The 16,615-nt window shown below is 43.2% G+C and overlaps 1 protein-coding gene across 6 annotated transcripts in view; it reads left to right on the top strand.

Annotated features, from left to right (window-relative positions):
* cep112 (centrosomal protein 112) overlaps positions 1–16,383 on the top strand; it is a 116,353-nt gene extending 99,970 nt beyond the window's left edge. For 4 of the 6 annotated variants that reach the window (XM_034220021.1, XM_034220019.1, XM_034220022.1 and 1 more), the window contains 3 exons: positions 4,209–4,310; positions 5,661–5,725; positions 6,261–6,519. In XM_034220021.1, coding sequence (XP_034075912.1) covers positions 4,209–4,310; positions 5,661–5,725; positions 6,261–6,264 — 171 coding nt within the window. In that variant the 3' untranslated portion in view covers positions 6,265–6,519. Of the gene's footprint in view, positions 1–4,208; positions 4,311–5,660; positions 5,730–6,260; positions 6,520–16,197 lie in introns of those variants that run through there. The other 2 variants (XR_004569354.1, XM_034220020.1) reach the window with 2 other exon arrangements.
* The last annotated feature ends 232 nt before the right edge of the window (positions 16,384–16,615 follow it).

The raw sequence follows: 16,615 nt of genomic DNA, 5'->3' as shown, positions 1-16,615 counted from the left end.
CCCTCACATGCAGAAACAGTCTTTCTGCCCAGACTTCACACAGATGTTGCTTGCCTTTACACTTGTAGGGCCCCTCGCAGGCTCCCCCACTCTAAAAATGGCGGATCAGCAGATCACGGTGTGGTTCAATTCTCCTTGAAGAGAGGTTGAAATGTACATCTCTTTGTATAATAATAAAATAGTGGGCACGGTGAACTGCACACGTTTCAGAGATGTGTTCTCCTGCAACATGGGAGCTTAGTAGAATCAAAAATAACAGTTTTTAGTAGTGATGCAGACATAAAAATGCAGAGGAGTTGAACTTTAGTTCTGGAGGTTCAGTTGTTTTCTTGTGTGCTGTTTTTTTCATCCCATAGTTCTAACACCTCCAATAAGATCTGGAGCCACTTCTAATCTCCTCCTTCCTTTTTTTCCACATTTGTCAAGCGGTTTCTTTTTTCCATTTTGGAATTCAAATCGCTCCTTGGTGAACTCAAGAGTGCCAACTCAGTGCATGTGGAGGTGCAAACTTTGTGAGTGTCATCATTTTTGATGTACCCCCTTGTTCCTGACAAGGTTTTTGTCACTTTGGAACAAGAGGGTATATCAGAAATCTCTTTCCAGCAGCTACTCCCCCCCCCCAACCTGTCCCACGCAAGCACACACGCACACCCCAACTTCATTAGCATACATCAAGCTTCAACTTCATTTGAACGTTGAAAGTGTTGAGGGCTTGTTCCTTTCAGCTGGCAGCTGTCAAAAACCACGCCATGTGACAGTACCAAACGCAAGGGAAAGTCAAAACCACAATCTAAAGACTATATATAGATGAAATGTTGTCATTTTAAGATGACTGGGAGGGGAAAACGACTGCCGCTCCTCGCAGTCTTCAAAACTAGAGAATCCCGCTTCATCAGGAACAAACAAAATCTCATTTAAACAAAGAGCGGTGGAGATGGAGCCAGATTTTTCTCCTGAAAGTCAAAGTCTCTTTTCATTGCTTTGGGATATAGTGGCACACTTATTTTTCCCGCCTTTCCCTTCCTCTTTTCTTTTTATGCTCACTCTCATCTAGAGTCCGTCAATGACCAAACCCCTTCAGAAGGTTTGATCAACATTTGTTCAAAGGAACTCGACATCTGTCCTAATGGTAAGGACAGATGTCTTTTTTTTCATCACATGCCTCCTGCCACCTGTCAGAAAAACAAACACGCCTTGCTGTAAAAGATGTTTTAAGAAGAGAAAAAATTGTGTTTGCATAAAGTAAAACAGAGATGTGGGAGGAAGGACCCTGAAAGAAGTGAGAAGACTCAAAGCTGAAGGAACAAGTCAGACATCTTTGGGAAGTTTGAGTTCCTATTTTGAATTTAAAACCATTCAGAGACACAATGAAGTCAGAAATGTTTCTGTATCTTTTAGCTGAGCATACGTTTTCTTAACAGAGATATTGTTGGAAAAAACGGATGCTGCCTCCACCCCACACACATTGCATAGTAACTAAGCTTTAGTTAGACATGCTGTGGAAAAATGTGATTCCTTGCTTGGGTTTGCTACCCTGCAGCACAGCAGAAACCTGTGTCTTACGCCTTCAAGTAGATGTACTGCAAATGTACATGCAGAAAATAATGTATTTATAATGCTACAATACAAAGGGAATGTTTATCTAATGATGGGAAGAATACCACTTTAGAAATTAAAGGTCACCTATTATGCAAAATCCACTTTTTCATGTCTGTTATACATCAACATGTGTCCCCTCTGTGGAAAGAGATTCTGAACGTTTCAGGAATACAGATTCGCTCTCTTTTTGTCCTGATCCATTTCTATAAAAACCTGATTTTGGCCACTTTATGATGTCATAACGATTTTTTGGCTTGTGTAACCATTAGCCAATCAGCAACAAGGAAAAACGCGCCCTACTTATCACCTGAATCTCCTCCTAGAGCACCATTGTGTTCTTTTTAACCAAATGTCTCTCAGAGGGGCGTGGGGAGGGGCTCCTTATTTTTCATCTAAAGTAACAGACAGAGAATCAGCACTTTTGAAACAGGGCTGAAACAGAGGGGTTTATGGGATGCTACAATGGGTGATCTGTTTGGTATTTGGAGCACTTCAGAGACATGTTTGTATATATCTGAGACCTATAATATATTGATGAAAAACAGTATGATAGGGGACCTTTAATGTTCTGGTTTTTTTATAATTCTTTTCCCTGTCTTCCACCCTCAGCAGCTGTAATTGCAGTTGACCACAAAGTCATTAGGACAAATTCCAGATACAAAACCCTACTGTATCCCATAATACTTTCTGATCCATCCATGCGACTCTACGTACAGCTGTCCCCGTTGATCCCTGTGAGTCCCAGTGAATACGCTGTCGTAGCCTTGCCCATTCTAATGTATGGGAATGAAAATGGAGACAGCATTGCCACAAAGGAGCTTGTAATTTAGGCAGAGCGGATCTCTCATTGCTGTGGCGACGGCACCATACATGAACCAAGAATGCAAACCTAAGGAGCGTGGCTTTTGAAGAATCTAGACTTATATTCAGAGTGGTTGGTAAGGGATGTGTTTATTCAACCATTGTTTATTGCTTTGGTCTGAGGTAGTGGAGTGTGTTTTGTCTTGGCTCGCCATTTTGTTATGACTACAGAAGCTGCTATACATAGATAGACTTTTTTTGAAAATCTGCACTCCCGTAGCTTCAGCAGATTTTTTTAAACTCCCCGAAATTAAAGCTTCTGAAACCCATTTTCTTTTCGCCACTTGTTTGAAAAGATCGCTCTCAAATTATCCTTGACTCCATTCTCACACAGAGAGAAAAACACATATTTCTGTAAACTTAAAATGAATGGGACAGAAGGAGCCTGAAAGAAACTGGCAAAGTTGTGGCAGTCTAATCTACTGCATACTGTGCCGAGACAAAGTGAGCGGCTTCATGTTGGGATCATTTATACTGGGGGCTGCTTTGAAGTGCTTCCCAATCCCTTTCATTGTGCCCAGGAAGATTAATTAGCCAAAGCCAGAACCAATCAGTTAATCCACAACAGGAAAATTATTTTAGGAAAACCAATCTTTTTTCCCTCCCCCTCACCTCGTTCACGCTCTCTTCACATGAAAGGCCGGACTGATGAGAGGAGAGGAGGGGAGCGTGGGGATATTCTTGATGTTTGCTGGACGTTGGCTCTGTCAAAGACATTATGGTGGGTTGAAATGCTCAGACTCTCCCCTGGTTACACCTTGAAAATATGTGGGCGAAAACTGTTGCTTTTCACAGCCCCCGCTGATTCCCTCCAGCTCTGCTAAACTATTCATCAAGCTCTGAATTAATTGACGGCAACTCTTTTCAAAACGCTGTAAATGCTTTTACAGTACTGTAAAAGCCCTATGTTTGTGAATGTGTGTGTGTACATTCATGTGTGTTTGGCGGGTTAAAGGGGGGGTTGAGCTAACCAAACCCTTTTTCAACTTCTATAATCAGACTCTGGTTTAGTGGAGTGTATTTAGCCCCAGACAGACTTCCTCCAGTCCTCCCAGTGGAGCTAGCTAGCTAGCCGTTGCGCTGCTGCTGCGTTTTGATGTGTTCTCTCTGCCCTCACCACGGCCCTGTCCTCTTCCAAACCCCAGCTGTGGTCAGGCCCATAAATGCATTGTGCACTTCTGGCTGTAGTCCTCCAGCAGCCAGTAGGGGGGGTTGTGCCAGAGCGAGTCATGCAGGCCTGCAGACCCCCTGTGGAGATGTGAAGGAGCTGTGAAGAGCTAGGGAATACTCTGAGCCATGAATAAAGAGGGGATACCCACTGTTTTGTGTGTTGTGTGTGTGTGTGTGTGTGTGTGTGTGTTGTGTGTGTGTGTGTGTTGGTGTGTGTGTGTGTGTGTTGGTGTCTGTGTGTGTGTGTGTGTGTGTGTGTGTGTGTGTGTGTGTGTGTGTGTGTGTGTGTGTGTGTGTGTGTGTGTGTGTGTGTGTGTGTGTTTTTTGTTCCATGCTAATGTGGATTTGAATAAGTAGCAGGAGCGCTTATTCAGCAAGATTTTACTGTATTGTCTTTGATTATCTCAAAATGGTTTTAAACCAAATACAATTACAGGTGAAAGTATTTGCTTGTATGTGTGTGAATATCTATTTTGTATTAATATGAGGTTGTGTACAAATGTGTTTTTAACTATTTATTGTTTAGGTCAATTCAAGTTAACCCAGACTGTGTGTTTGCCTGTCCTCTGTCTCCTCAGGTGACTGTGGTGCGTCAGGAGTATGAGAAGAAGATCAAGGGTTTGATGCCGTCAGAGCTCAGAAAGGAGCTAGAAGACACCATCAGCTCTCTGAAGGCTCAGGTGAGAGCTGCCACAAACAGATCAGATACAGGCGGGCCCATGACAACCATTCTGGCTTTAAATTCAGGATTGTTAAAAAAAGAAATCTTGGGGGTTCAAGATCTCATCTTCAACCTATAAAATATTCCAGCCTTTAACAATTTCAGTAATCCAACCCTTTTGAAACACTATATTGTAAATTGGACAGGTTGTCAAAGTACAGTTAGGTCTCATCAGTTATTTTGGAATTTGACAGAATCCTTTTGTCTTTCACCTTTCTAATAACCATTCAATACTATCGGAAACATAACCCGCACATACATGTGAGTTATTTGTTTAGTTTTTGGATGTTGCCAATCCTCTTAAACCTACATTTGTCCTTGTCTCTCCATCATCTCACCACTTGCAAAACCACATCCATGTTGTTCCTCTGAGCCGTGTCTCACACTTATATCATCGGGCCCATTTTGACACCGAATATCAATAAAGGGCTTTCACTTTTCTCAGTTTTTCCATTGCAAACAACAGAGGGATTTCTGTAATGGTGATTGAAACATGCGGAACAAGTTTTTGTAAAACAGTCACTCCACAAACCCCTGCCTTGTTCAAATAGGATCCCCTGATCCCGTGTCAGCGTGCAGACCACAGCTCTGTGATCGGATATATTCATAAGATGTAACTCATGCCCAGAGTGGTCTTTCCTCTCATTGCCGACATCTTTGGCTTTACAAATTAAAGTGCATTATTTGTACATGGTAAAAAAAAAAAAGGGCAGTGAGAGTTTTCATGTCTCTCGAGGCATCCGACCACATTTTTAGTGGTTTTTTTCCACCACAGTGAAGGGGCAAATGAAACGCTAGAACTTTGCTGAGGTCTCCCCCACAGAAAGGAATGTACCCTCTGCTCCAGTACGATAGTCCCAGAACAATACAGATTCTTTCGGAGCCGTGATTATTCTGCCAGGCTCTACATGCCGTGTAAATGTAGATGGGGTTTATTTTCACTTGGGCCAAAGACACTTCATAAATAAACTCACACTTTGTAGCCAAACAAAAGAATGGTGCCGCCTCCTCCCGCAGCGTCCTAACCTCCACTATCCTGGCTCATAATCTCCCCTCTGTCCCCTTGTGCCTTAACCCCTCTGCCCTAATCTCCTGACCCCCAACCCCTGCTGTCCTGACCCCTGGACTCAACAACCAAGTCTTTCTTCCACTTAGCTAACCCCCTCCGACCAAAAGCACAATTGACCCAAAGCCATCATACCTTCTCCACTTCCAGTTTCTGTGTTCTGATGCACTTCCCTTATTCTGATGAAACAACTAATCAGAGTATATTTTTAAAAAGACTTTGCATTGTGTGTCTGTGTTGCAGGTGAACTTCCTTCAGAAGAGAGCCTCTCTGCTACAGGAAGACCTGGATGCCTGTCGCAGCAGGAGGTGAGCAGGATTGTTTATATTGTATAGAAACGTGTGTGCACTGTAGATAGTTCATGTGGAAGTTTATGCTTCTGTACAGTACAATGCATGTGTCTTGTTTTAACACCAGTGTACTTACAGTAAGGTTCTGAGTATGAACATACGTCATTTACTTTGTTATGCAGTGCAGTTGCTTTAGATGAAGTCTTCCAGTGCGGAGGGCTTTGATTTGCCTCCTATCCATCAAACTGTAAGAGCCATTTATGTCTTTATGAGAGGCATCTTAGATATGCAGTGATAAGAGGGCTTGTCAAAAGACGCTGCCACTCACATCTCAGCAAACATCTCTCAGGACTGTCAGTCATGCACATCACAGTAAATAAGCAGTTATTTGACTGTACGCTAGCTCTCAACTGAAAGTGATAGAGAGGTTGACAATCTCAAAGACAATGTCATCAGAGAGAGTTTAAATTCCATGATGGTAGACTTTAATATTGAATCATTATAATGTCGTCTTAATGGTTTCTCACTGGTAAAACCCAACTCCTCTGTACAGGTAACCATGGGAGAACAGTCTGACCCCTCGCCGGAAAATGAAGGAAAAGACGTCCAATCAGATGTGAGCATTATTGAAGTATTTTACACATCTGTCGTGCCACTGTTCCCGTCATCTTTTTATTTATTGTGCTGGTTTTATTGTAGTGTAAACTATTTATACATCGTCAGACTTCAGTTGTTGCTTTGTCTTGTTGGAATTTACATATTTATGTTCACAACATTGTTTTATACTTTTTAATAAAAAACATTCCACAATTTTTTGTTGTCATGCTTGTTTTTTATTATTCTGAGCATGTTTTTCATCTTCAAATACCTCATAATTAGTCCATAAATGTGTGGAAGTCAAGCTGTTGCCCTTGTTTTTATATGACCGTAACATGCATGTTTATTAAGATTAGCGCTGTAACTTAACACTAAAGTCAAAGACCTTCAATTCCCATTTCCCCCACATCACTATTTAGCATCGCCTTTAAGCTCAAGCCCCTGTTTGAACTGAGTGGTTGGGGGTTTGTGGTCGGTCCAGATAAAGAGCGCTGCGAGTCGATTGTTTGAAACTCAGGCCAAGCGCTACAGTCCTTGGGCTCAGTGTTTCTCCACCACCACTTTGTGTTTTACCAACGGCTCCACTCAAACCCAAGCTGAATGACTCAGACGATTGAGTCCACCAAACGGCCGCCATGTCTCCAACTCTCCTCCAATGTTTCCAGTTTGAATGTTTTATGATGATAATAACATTTGGTCGGCCAAGGATGGGCTTCATAATGAGCCCGAATCCATTGTTTCTTTAGGACACGCTGGTAGGTGAGGAATGTTTGGGCTTGAATACTGATCATTTTGAAAGAATCCAGTTTCTCTGTAAAACAATTCGGAGACATTATTAAATTCCAAAACCAGATTTTATTTCAAAGAGGCCTCTACTCTTATTTGCATTGGAATGGCTTTCGTTTTGCACCCGCAGTTCACGCACTTCCACGTGTCCCATTGTCCGTGACCTGTTCTGCTGCTGTCTCCAAACGAAACACTATAACCCCTCTCTGTATTTATTTGATGTGCTGATTCCGCTGCCCAGGCAGAGACAGAGAAGAAACAAAAAAAAGAGAGACGAAAGGAGAGAGGACTGTCAGACCGACATCTGAGAAACAGGAATTTAGTCTTTCAGCACAAAGCCTTTGTGGAGTCTGTTGTTTCTGGAAGAAGTGCAGAAAGGATTCAAAACTATTGCGACACAGCATCATGCAAGCATGTATGTGTGTCATTTTGCATTCACTGTATGTGGGATAACAATCATGTTCAATACTGAGAAAAGTGTTTCAATCAATCTCAAGGTCCACACTCGAAGATGGGCAAAAAGCTTACCATTATAGCCCCTAACTGCATCCCACTTCCCCCCTTTATGATTCTAAAATATGTGTATTTTGCATGTTCCTTTTTACAGAAGCAGGTAGAGATGTTTGGAAACAACAGCCATTAAATACAAGATTGCTTAGTTTCATCTTTTCATAGATGTTCTCAAACCGGAGCTTGCGTACTACCAGAGATGTATGTACTAGACTTTGGGAATTACTGGTCTAAATGGTAGGTACTGTAGCAACTGACAGGTTTGTCAGATTGTCTGTTTTTGTTCGAAACATTTCGCCTGATCTTAGGAAGGGATTCGGATGCTCTTCGATTATGTAATCAGCAATTGGTTTGAAGCGTACTAAGGTCCTCCCACAGGAAGTAGGGGGGGGTATCCTCCTACGACCGTGCGCGTATTATGCAGCGATTAAACATGTGTGGAGGTGAGAAAATTGGCTGGATTTTGCTTCTTCTCTTTGCACAATGACTGCTATAAAGTACATACATACAACACTGAACGCCTTCAGAGGCCCTTTGACACAGTTTGCTATTATTCCCATTTCTACATGCCCCACCCCTCAAGGCTCTGTCCCAGACCTTCACGTATAACCCTTTTAAACAGACATGAACACTTTAGACGGGGTGAACTGTGAAGGTCATTCATACTTTGACTTTTACATAATTGTGGACGCAGCCAACAGGATGTGTAAGTTACTGTTGGTGACCCAACAAAGTCTTCATTAACTTTACATGGAGCTTCTGATGATGTAGATCTAAAGGGTTTTGTGTTTGCTCATTTATAGCCAAACAGGCTCCAGCTATAACCTCTCCTTTAATCTGTGTTACTGCTCTGACATAGTTTCACTCTAATTGATTGTCTACCACTAAAATAACCTCCATAATTGAGCTTGTGTAAATACAAGCCATGAATGTCATTTCCACACGGCCGAAATGGCCCCATTAAGGATCAAAGCACCCGCTTCCCCTCGGTTATCTCCACATCAGACGATGGGCTGTTGTGTGACAACAGTAAAGGGGAGTCAGGGTGGCTCGCCAAGGTTTCCACCATATTCCCACTTCATGCTGGCGCTCACGTCTACTGTACTGTCATTTAGATCGTTTCATGTGTTAGCTTCAGGTGGAGATTTAAATGTTTCATTGGCTAAAGAGTAGTTTTGACACGAGTGCACAAAGACCTATTTAAACATCATTGCACACTCTAAATGCACACAAGATAAACAAAAAAACTGCTTCATGGCACTGAATCAGAAATGTAGAGCAACTGCAAACGTACAGAGGAACCTTAAAACCCTTTTTGTTTTAATGTATTTTATTTTATAGGATATGTACAAGGTTGTTTGAGGACATGAATTCTCAGATCAAAAGTGATATACCATCAAATGTTTTTTCGGGTGATTTGAGGTCATTCCCATCTCCTTTTCTATGCCTTTTACTACATCTACATAAGTGACAATCTGTGAGTGCACGCTTTATTCTGAGCGTTCCTGACAGGCCTCTGGGATTGACTGTACATCAGCGTGTGATTGACAAAGTCATTGCACGCGTGTGTTTGCGTGAGCCGGGTGTCACTGGAGCTTTTTATATCTCAGTATTCTGAGTCAGACCCGAGGAGGCCTGTGTTTGGCTGCTGTACGCTGCTTGCATAAATAAACCTGTTTATCGCCAACACTTCTCACACACACTGATGTCTTCCAACATGTTTTCTGTCTTTGTCTCTCTGCTTGTATCGCTCTCTCTTTGTTGATACGGTATATTTATGGCAGTGATTTTTTTTTTTCGAGCCCTGTCACTCATGTGCAACGAGAGCTATGAAAAGGATATGCAGCTGTGTGATGTGAGAACAAGTGGGTTAGAGGCTATGCAGCCTTACTGAAGAGAAGGCACAGCAGGGTGCATTTGTGTGTTTGTGGCATGAATTTGCCGTCTGGGTTGATAGTGTGGGTTGAGAAGAGGGACAGGAGACCCTGCACTAAAGACAGAGTGGGAGGTTTGTCTGTATCACTTGCCCTTTGTCTCAGTCTGTATACCTGGTTTCTCTGTTTCACACTTTCCATGTATCTCTCCCAGCCTCTGCCGTTATTATGTACATCATTTGCAGTAGGCTGTGGCAGCATCCAAACAAATGCAGTTAAAGTTGAAAATGCATCTTTTTATTGTTGTTTTTTTTGTACCTACATTAAATGACTTGTCTCTGTATGTTTATGAAGGGGACACATTTTTGGCCTTGTTGCTATTGAATGAATTGACATCTATGTCTGCCCAGAGGTGTCTTCGCATTGGCTTTACTTTGCATTTAGTCTACAAGCACTAACATTTTAAAATTAAGAAAATATCCAAACGTAATCATACATTTAAGTTTTTTGATGTGTTTCTTTTTATTTTCAAAGGAGATATTCACACATCAAACTATCCCTTGAGTCTAGACTAGAGAAAGGATGATCCGGCACACAGCTGTGTTTCCCTCACAATGTAATCTTCCAACTTCCTGATTAGACGCCGTTTGAAGGCCAATTGTGGCAGAGAATACAAAATCTCCGTTGTTTAATCAAGGTTTAACTTAAAACCAACAGTCAAAGTTATTTAGTCTAAAAACATATTTTTTGAGCATTGAATGCAGATACCTCTTTCAGATTATTTAACCCCCAAAATTACAAAGAACATTGAGGGTAAGACCTCTGTGTGCTCAGCTGCACTGAAATAATGTGGTCTAAACGGAGACAAACGTATGACATTGATATATGTTGGAGAATCTTTACCCTTTGGCACTAACAAACATTTTCATATGTATCTGCATTTGTGTGGACGTGATGCATGTTTGATTGTGATATTATTGAATCCTATACGAGCATATTACCATGGTGCTCACCCTGTTGTGTCACACCCCTCTAATGGAGGAACAGGAAGCTGGGGGAAAGAGATACAAATCTGGCATCTGTTGAATGGACGAGCAAGTTAATCACCTTACCAGTGAGTGAGCCCTCTGCGCTCCGGAGTCAAGAAGGAGGAAGATGGGGTTAAAGTGATGGATTAAGGATGAGTGAGGGAGCCAGGGTTCAGGTTAGGACCGGCTAAGAGACGGATCGCTGTCCTGTCAAGCATGGCAGAACAGTGGCGTCCGCTCTGTGAAGTGTCGGCATGGTGCTTCAGTGCGAGCAGCAGAGGAAATGAAAGTCATTACTGTCAGTGTGGAGTGAGCTTCATGGCCCAAACGGGATTAGACAGTGCATCCGACATTGTTTCTATACATTGGTAGACTTAAAAGTCAAGCGCAAAATGGGATTAAAACGAGGGAAAAAAAACAATAAATAACCTTCAACAACCCCCCTCTCTCTTCTTGCCTCTCTTTTATTTCTTCTGTGCCTTCCTTCGCCACCAATTCCCTACTTCATGTCTCATTCTTTAGTCTCTCCTCTTTCACCTGTCTCGCTCCCTTTTCCACTCTCTCTGACACATCTGTCTTTCCGTTCTTCCATCCTTCGCACAATCCCCATCATCAAAATGCACAGGTAGGCGCCGACTCCCACTCCCACTTTACATTCTCTGTTTTGTAAAAAAAAACATCCTTCGGGGGCCAATTGGCGCTTGAAATCCAACTTCATTCCCCTCAAACTGAACCCTTTCAAAAACAAACCCCCCTCCCCTTTACCACCCGCACTCTTTTTTCCCTCTTTCAAAACAGCCCCATAACAAGCTGGCGAATTGTTGCCCTTCCTCAACTTTTAAGGGTATTATGCACCATGTCCAACTTCAAAGCCTGTCTTAACTCCACACTTTAATTGTATCTTCAACAGCTCGCTTCGTGCCATTTGATTCTGCTGACAACAGCACTTCTCCCTCTGTTCTCCTCCCGTCCTCTTCTGCCACTCTTTTCCCCTCGATTATGTTTTGACCCCCACCACCACTGCCACAGCTCCTCTCATCAGCTCCTTGCTCCCTTCAGAGACCATTGTCCCTCTGTTGTCGCCTACTTTGAAGAGGTAGCCTCCATTTCCTCTCTCGGCAGTCGGTTGTTGCCTGGGGTGTGTACACACCAAACAAACTTGAAACAGTAACCCCCTGTCCTACATTGGCTGTCTCCTGCTCTCTTTATCTGCTCTCTCTCCCCCTCCCTCTCTCTCAGTCTGTGTGAGCTGACTTCCTCTTCATGGCCCTGGTTGATAATTGCCATAAGCTTCCCTCTTGGTTTCATTTTCCATTGTCCTCCCCCAAATTCTTGGCTCTGGCTTGAGATAAAGGGATGAGTACTTCAAAGGGTCTGCAAAGAGTTTAACCCCAAGCCGAAAGGAACAGCACACAATACTGTAATTGAGAGCAGTTACTGATCACAGAGCTGCAGCACGGAGAGGACTGCACCGGTACACACACACTCTGAGTGTTTATGAGTACAACTGAGGTGGCCAGTAGCAGTTACGACAGGCCAAGGCTGCTCAGGAGACCATATAACACACAGTCATAAAAACCTTTCTAGTCCTCTTAAGTTGTTATATAAGAGGTGTTTTCCATCAAATCTGACTTGTGATAACATAGAAGATAAAGCTGCTTTGTTTATTTTGTACACATCCAATAAAAGGTCAAGATTAAAGACGTGATTGGACCCCACGAAGATTTATGCGTGCTCTTCAGTCTCTTTTTATGGGGCTCTTTGTAGTCAAGCTGAATTTGACCTGTCCCTGTAATAATATCTTCCTAAACAGTTGCACCCCATAACCTCTCCCACTGAAGCCCTCTCTTTCAAGGGTCTTTTTATAGGGCCAGGAGCCAAGGACACCCCAGGTCTCAGGCCAGTCACAGACCTGGGGTCAGCTCCTGTAGGGCAGCAGGGAAGACCCAACCTATGGGGACCTCCCATGAACCACGGAGGGGGTTGACAAGGCAGGACATGAGGGCCCAACTGGCCCCCGGTACTGGCAGGGGGTCCACACCATCGCCATGGTGATGGTTTCCACCCTGGTGTGTTTACTGTCAGAGGTCAGCCCCAGCCCTCTAAAGTTAACAAAGGCTGACATTGTTGGGTCTGCATATTAGCCAGATGAGCTGTACACAGAGAGACCCAGACTGTGTGAGCTTTAATGAGATAAGAAATTGTGTTTGTGTGGACTTGTTTTTAAACTCTGAGTCATCATGTAACATCTGGCGTGGTTTCAGATGTTAAATAGACCAAAAAGTTAGGGGACTAACTGACATACAGTCAGTTAGTCCCCTAACTTTTTGGTCATAAGGGCCCAGCGAACCCTCAGATTAACTCGATACTTGTCTGTCTACACCAACATTTATTTCAACCGTTTGTCCATGATTTTTTATATTTGAAACCATTTGCCTAATACTTTGCTGTTGGAACAGCTCTGCTTGCTTGCCAGCTCATTGCTGTGCACTCAGTGGTTAAAACTAACTCGATAAGTTCATTTTTAGAATATCAAATTCCTTTTTTTCTAAATACTGGTTTCTACTGGTACACGTGCCATGGTTTTTGCAATCCCTTCTGTTCATCTTTTGCTGGATATTATGTTTGATTTTAGATGCATTGTTTCTGTGCAGGATGTGACAGTGCAGAATTTGAACATGATAAGTGGCCTTTGAATGGTGACTAATCCTTAAGTCATCATGGCCTCTTCAAGAGCAATGTCCTCTTTTATAAACCTTAATGCGAAGCGGGGCATCAAGGGAGAACGTTTCACAGCACCTTTAGCAAACAGGCTGATCAAAGTGTTTGCGCTGTACTTTTTGAGTGTCTGTCCACTGAGACAAAAAGGACACACAGACACCTACTGTGTATTCTTGTACAAAGGGTCTCCTGTGGTTGCTAATTTCGAACACCAAAGCCTTTTTAAAACAATACTGACTCTTTTCACCAGTAACATCACTGCTTGTAGCTAATTCAGTATGGACAAAGGAAATGGAGTCCAAAATGTCCACTACTGTCTGCATCCAAACAACTCCTCTCAGTCAGACTAGTCATGGATGTATATTGAATGTCTGATCTGTCTATGGGCTTTTCACTCCTTTTAATGTGATCTGCTGCAGTTAAGGGCTGTGCACAAAGCAGAGAGCTGTCCAATCAGAGCAGCAACGATCTTCTGTTGCTAAAATGATATGATAACATCCTTCAGGGAATTTACCATTGCTGAACAGTTGTTTTAATCTGGTGTGCATTTATGTACCATGTGCCCTTGTTGCCACTGGTAGGAGCTGTCGAGTGATGAACAGCACAATGATTTGATTTTCTATTGCAACATGCTGTATGGTAATGACTTCTGTGGATAGTTAAAGTGACTTTTATTCAAAAAATCCTGGCCAATCAGCCTAATGTACGCTTTGGTCCTTCTGAAGTTGTCTCAGCAAGTCTCTGAATCTTAATGAGGCACACATCTTTGTCTCTTTGCTTTCCAAATGAAGACGTAACGGGGATTAAAAATCATAGTTTCATTATCTCCTAGGCTTTGTATTCTATAATGTGACCAGCGATGTATATGGAGGATATGAACGTGCCAATTAAATGCAGGCCAGTGCATGCTTTGTGCATCCCCAGGTCTCCAATGGGTTAATCTCAAAACTATGCGGATCTTGAAAAGAAAGGATCCCTGCGTCTTTAAAGTGTATGTAGCAACAGAAGGATTGTAGCGATAATGCTATTGGGGCGGCAGATCCAGTTTACTTCTGACAGCTCCAAAGCCTCGGGGAGTTGTGCCTCAAGATTGCTTGTCTTGATAAGGTCCTTACCATGTAGCTGCACTTCAGGATCTGGGAAAAGATTGGTAAAACGTAGCAAAAATCAAAGCGGTTTAGAATATAAACAGAGTAACCGTTAAAATATGTCTCATTCGGAGTGATTGCAACGTATCTGGGCAGCTCCAACACTTGTTTGCAATTTTTTTCTGAGGCATTAAGCTGCAATTGTTTTGTATGCAGCTGTCGGGACCTGGCAGTCGGTTCCTCACTTTGAAGTGCCGCTTGCTCCAGCCTGTCGGCTCAGTTGGTGTTGGAGTCGCCTACAGGAGAGATCTACCGTGCGGCATGGCAGCCTGAAACCATAGGGAGGAGAAAAGGAGGAGGGAGAAAAGCGGTATTTTTTTCCTCTCGAGTGCATTTTTCTCTCCGTAAACCGACTCAAACCTGAACGGACTGTATGTGTACGCGTCGCGGAGACGAGTACTGTGGATTATACGCGTTTTTGTGGATAAAAACAACAACTGGAGTTTAATTTGAGGAGAGAACTCGTGGATCGATGGTAAGTTACAAGAGTGTGTGCCTCCTCAAACTGGCCCCCCATTGGAGTTTCCTTTGATGTGTTGTTGACATCGCTTTGAAGTAATGTTCAGGGGGAAATTAACCGCTTTTTCTTTACACTAGGAGCCCCCAAACACGCTTCGAATGTAGTTCTGTATCCTTTAATTCATTTGCCTTTCGATATTGTTTGATTTCATATAAGATTTATAATCTTACAACACAAGTACTCGTTTCATTTTGTGAATTCCTCCCCCACAAGATCTGAGACTTTGGTTGTACTTGGGATTGGACGTTCAAGAGGAGTTGTTTTTTTCGCCTTATATGTAACATTTAGGAAACTTTAGAAGACTAGGTGACAGTATGAATTGTGAGTTTAGTTGTAGTAATTAAAAGCACATTTGAAGAGTTGCTTATTTTGGTCAAGAAGTAGCCTAGACAGTTCGGTATAGGAAGATTTACAGTTGTTCTGTGTCCGGAGCTGTTTCTCGAACGTTGCTGCCTCTCACAGTTTAACACTTGGGCAATGCAACCGTCTGTCCAGTGACAAATGAAATGTTACACATGAGCCCCTTATACATTGTAAACGTTGATGCTTTACGGGTAGAAGTGCTCATGTTACCAAAGCAGCTCATGAATACAGTTTAAAAGAAGAGATAGCGGGTTGTGTTAAACATATTTGAGCGTGTTACAGCTCCAGGAGTTATACACCAGCTGCAGCCAGTTAACTCCATTAACTATGTTGGTCACGTTTTCGTCTCTGCGAGTTTGTCCCTACATCAATGTCCTACAGGTACAGGGAGGCTCAATTTGATGTGATTAGGCGCCTGTGATGAGATTGTTGAGACGCAGAATGAGAAAGTGTCAGGGATGGTGGGAAGACATGTGCTTGCTTTCTGCAGCCAGGCTCTGACTCTGACACCAGGCGAGATGGATCCGGAAGCAGTTCATAAAGCCGTGTCCGCTTGGAGGATTAATGACTTATACTAATGGAGTCTCAGTTCATAGCCCCCGTTTGACATTCGTGTGATTACTAGGCTACTTGTCTTGTTGTTACCCAGAATAGAAGAGATGTAGATTTAGTTGCTCAGGTTGTTTTCTACTCGTGCATGTGCACTATTAATTCGTGTTAATTTAACCAACAAAAGCGCCTCAGTATCACTTCCAGGTTGATTTATTAATAATTGCTGTTATGTAATGCATGCCGCAGCGTTTTCTCACATTTCCTCTGTGAACTAGGCTGTCTTTTTCTGTAGAAGTCCCCAGAAGAGGGTCTGAACAGACTCTTACTGCGTCTCTCCCCTTTGAAGTTGGGGCGGATCTGGTTTTGATTAGATCAATACTTTGTGTTTCAGAGAGAAGACGGGCAGCCAGAGAGAAGCTCCCCCGCTGACATAAGAGAGTGAGGAGATTACAGTAGAAGCTCAGAGGAGGCGAACAGCACACTCTCTCCTGCTGCCTCCACAGCCATGAGCCGGGCGCTTATGGCCCATATCGCCAGCAGTTTCCGAGAAGATGCTCCTCGACCCCCGGTGCCGGGGGAGGAGGGCGAGGCGCCCTGCTACCCCGGCAAACTCGCGATGATGAGACCCGTGGAACCCCCCAAATCGTTTTTTCTCGGCTCTCCGGGATCTTCCGCACGGAGGAACGAGGACGGTCTAGGGGAGCCAGAGGGAAGTGCCTCCCCGGATTCACCGCTTTCTCGGTGGACAAAGTCTTTGCACTCTCTCCTCGGGGACCAGGACGGTGCTCTTCTTTTTAGGACATTCCTGG

This window comes from Gymnodraco acuticeps, unplaced genomic scaffold (genome assembly GCF_902827175.1).
Source record: "Gymnodraco acuticeps unplaced genomic scaffold, fGymAcu1.1, whole genome shotgun sequence".
Lineage (NCBI taxonomy): Eukaryota > Metazoa > Chordata > Actinopteri > Perciformes > Bathydraconidae > Gymnodraco > Gymnodraco acuticeps.
Note: the sequence above shows the minus strand (reverse complement) of the source record. Positions and strands in the feature narration are given on the sequence as shown.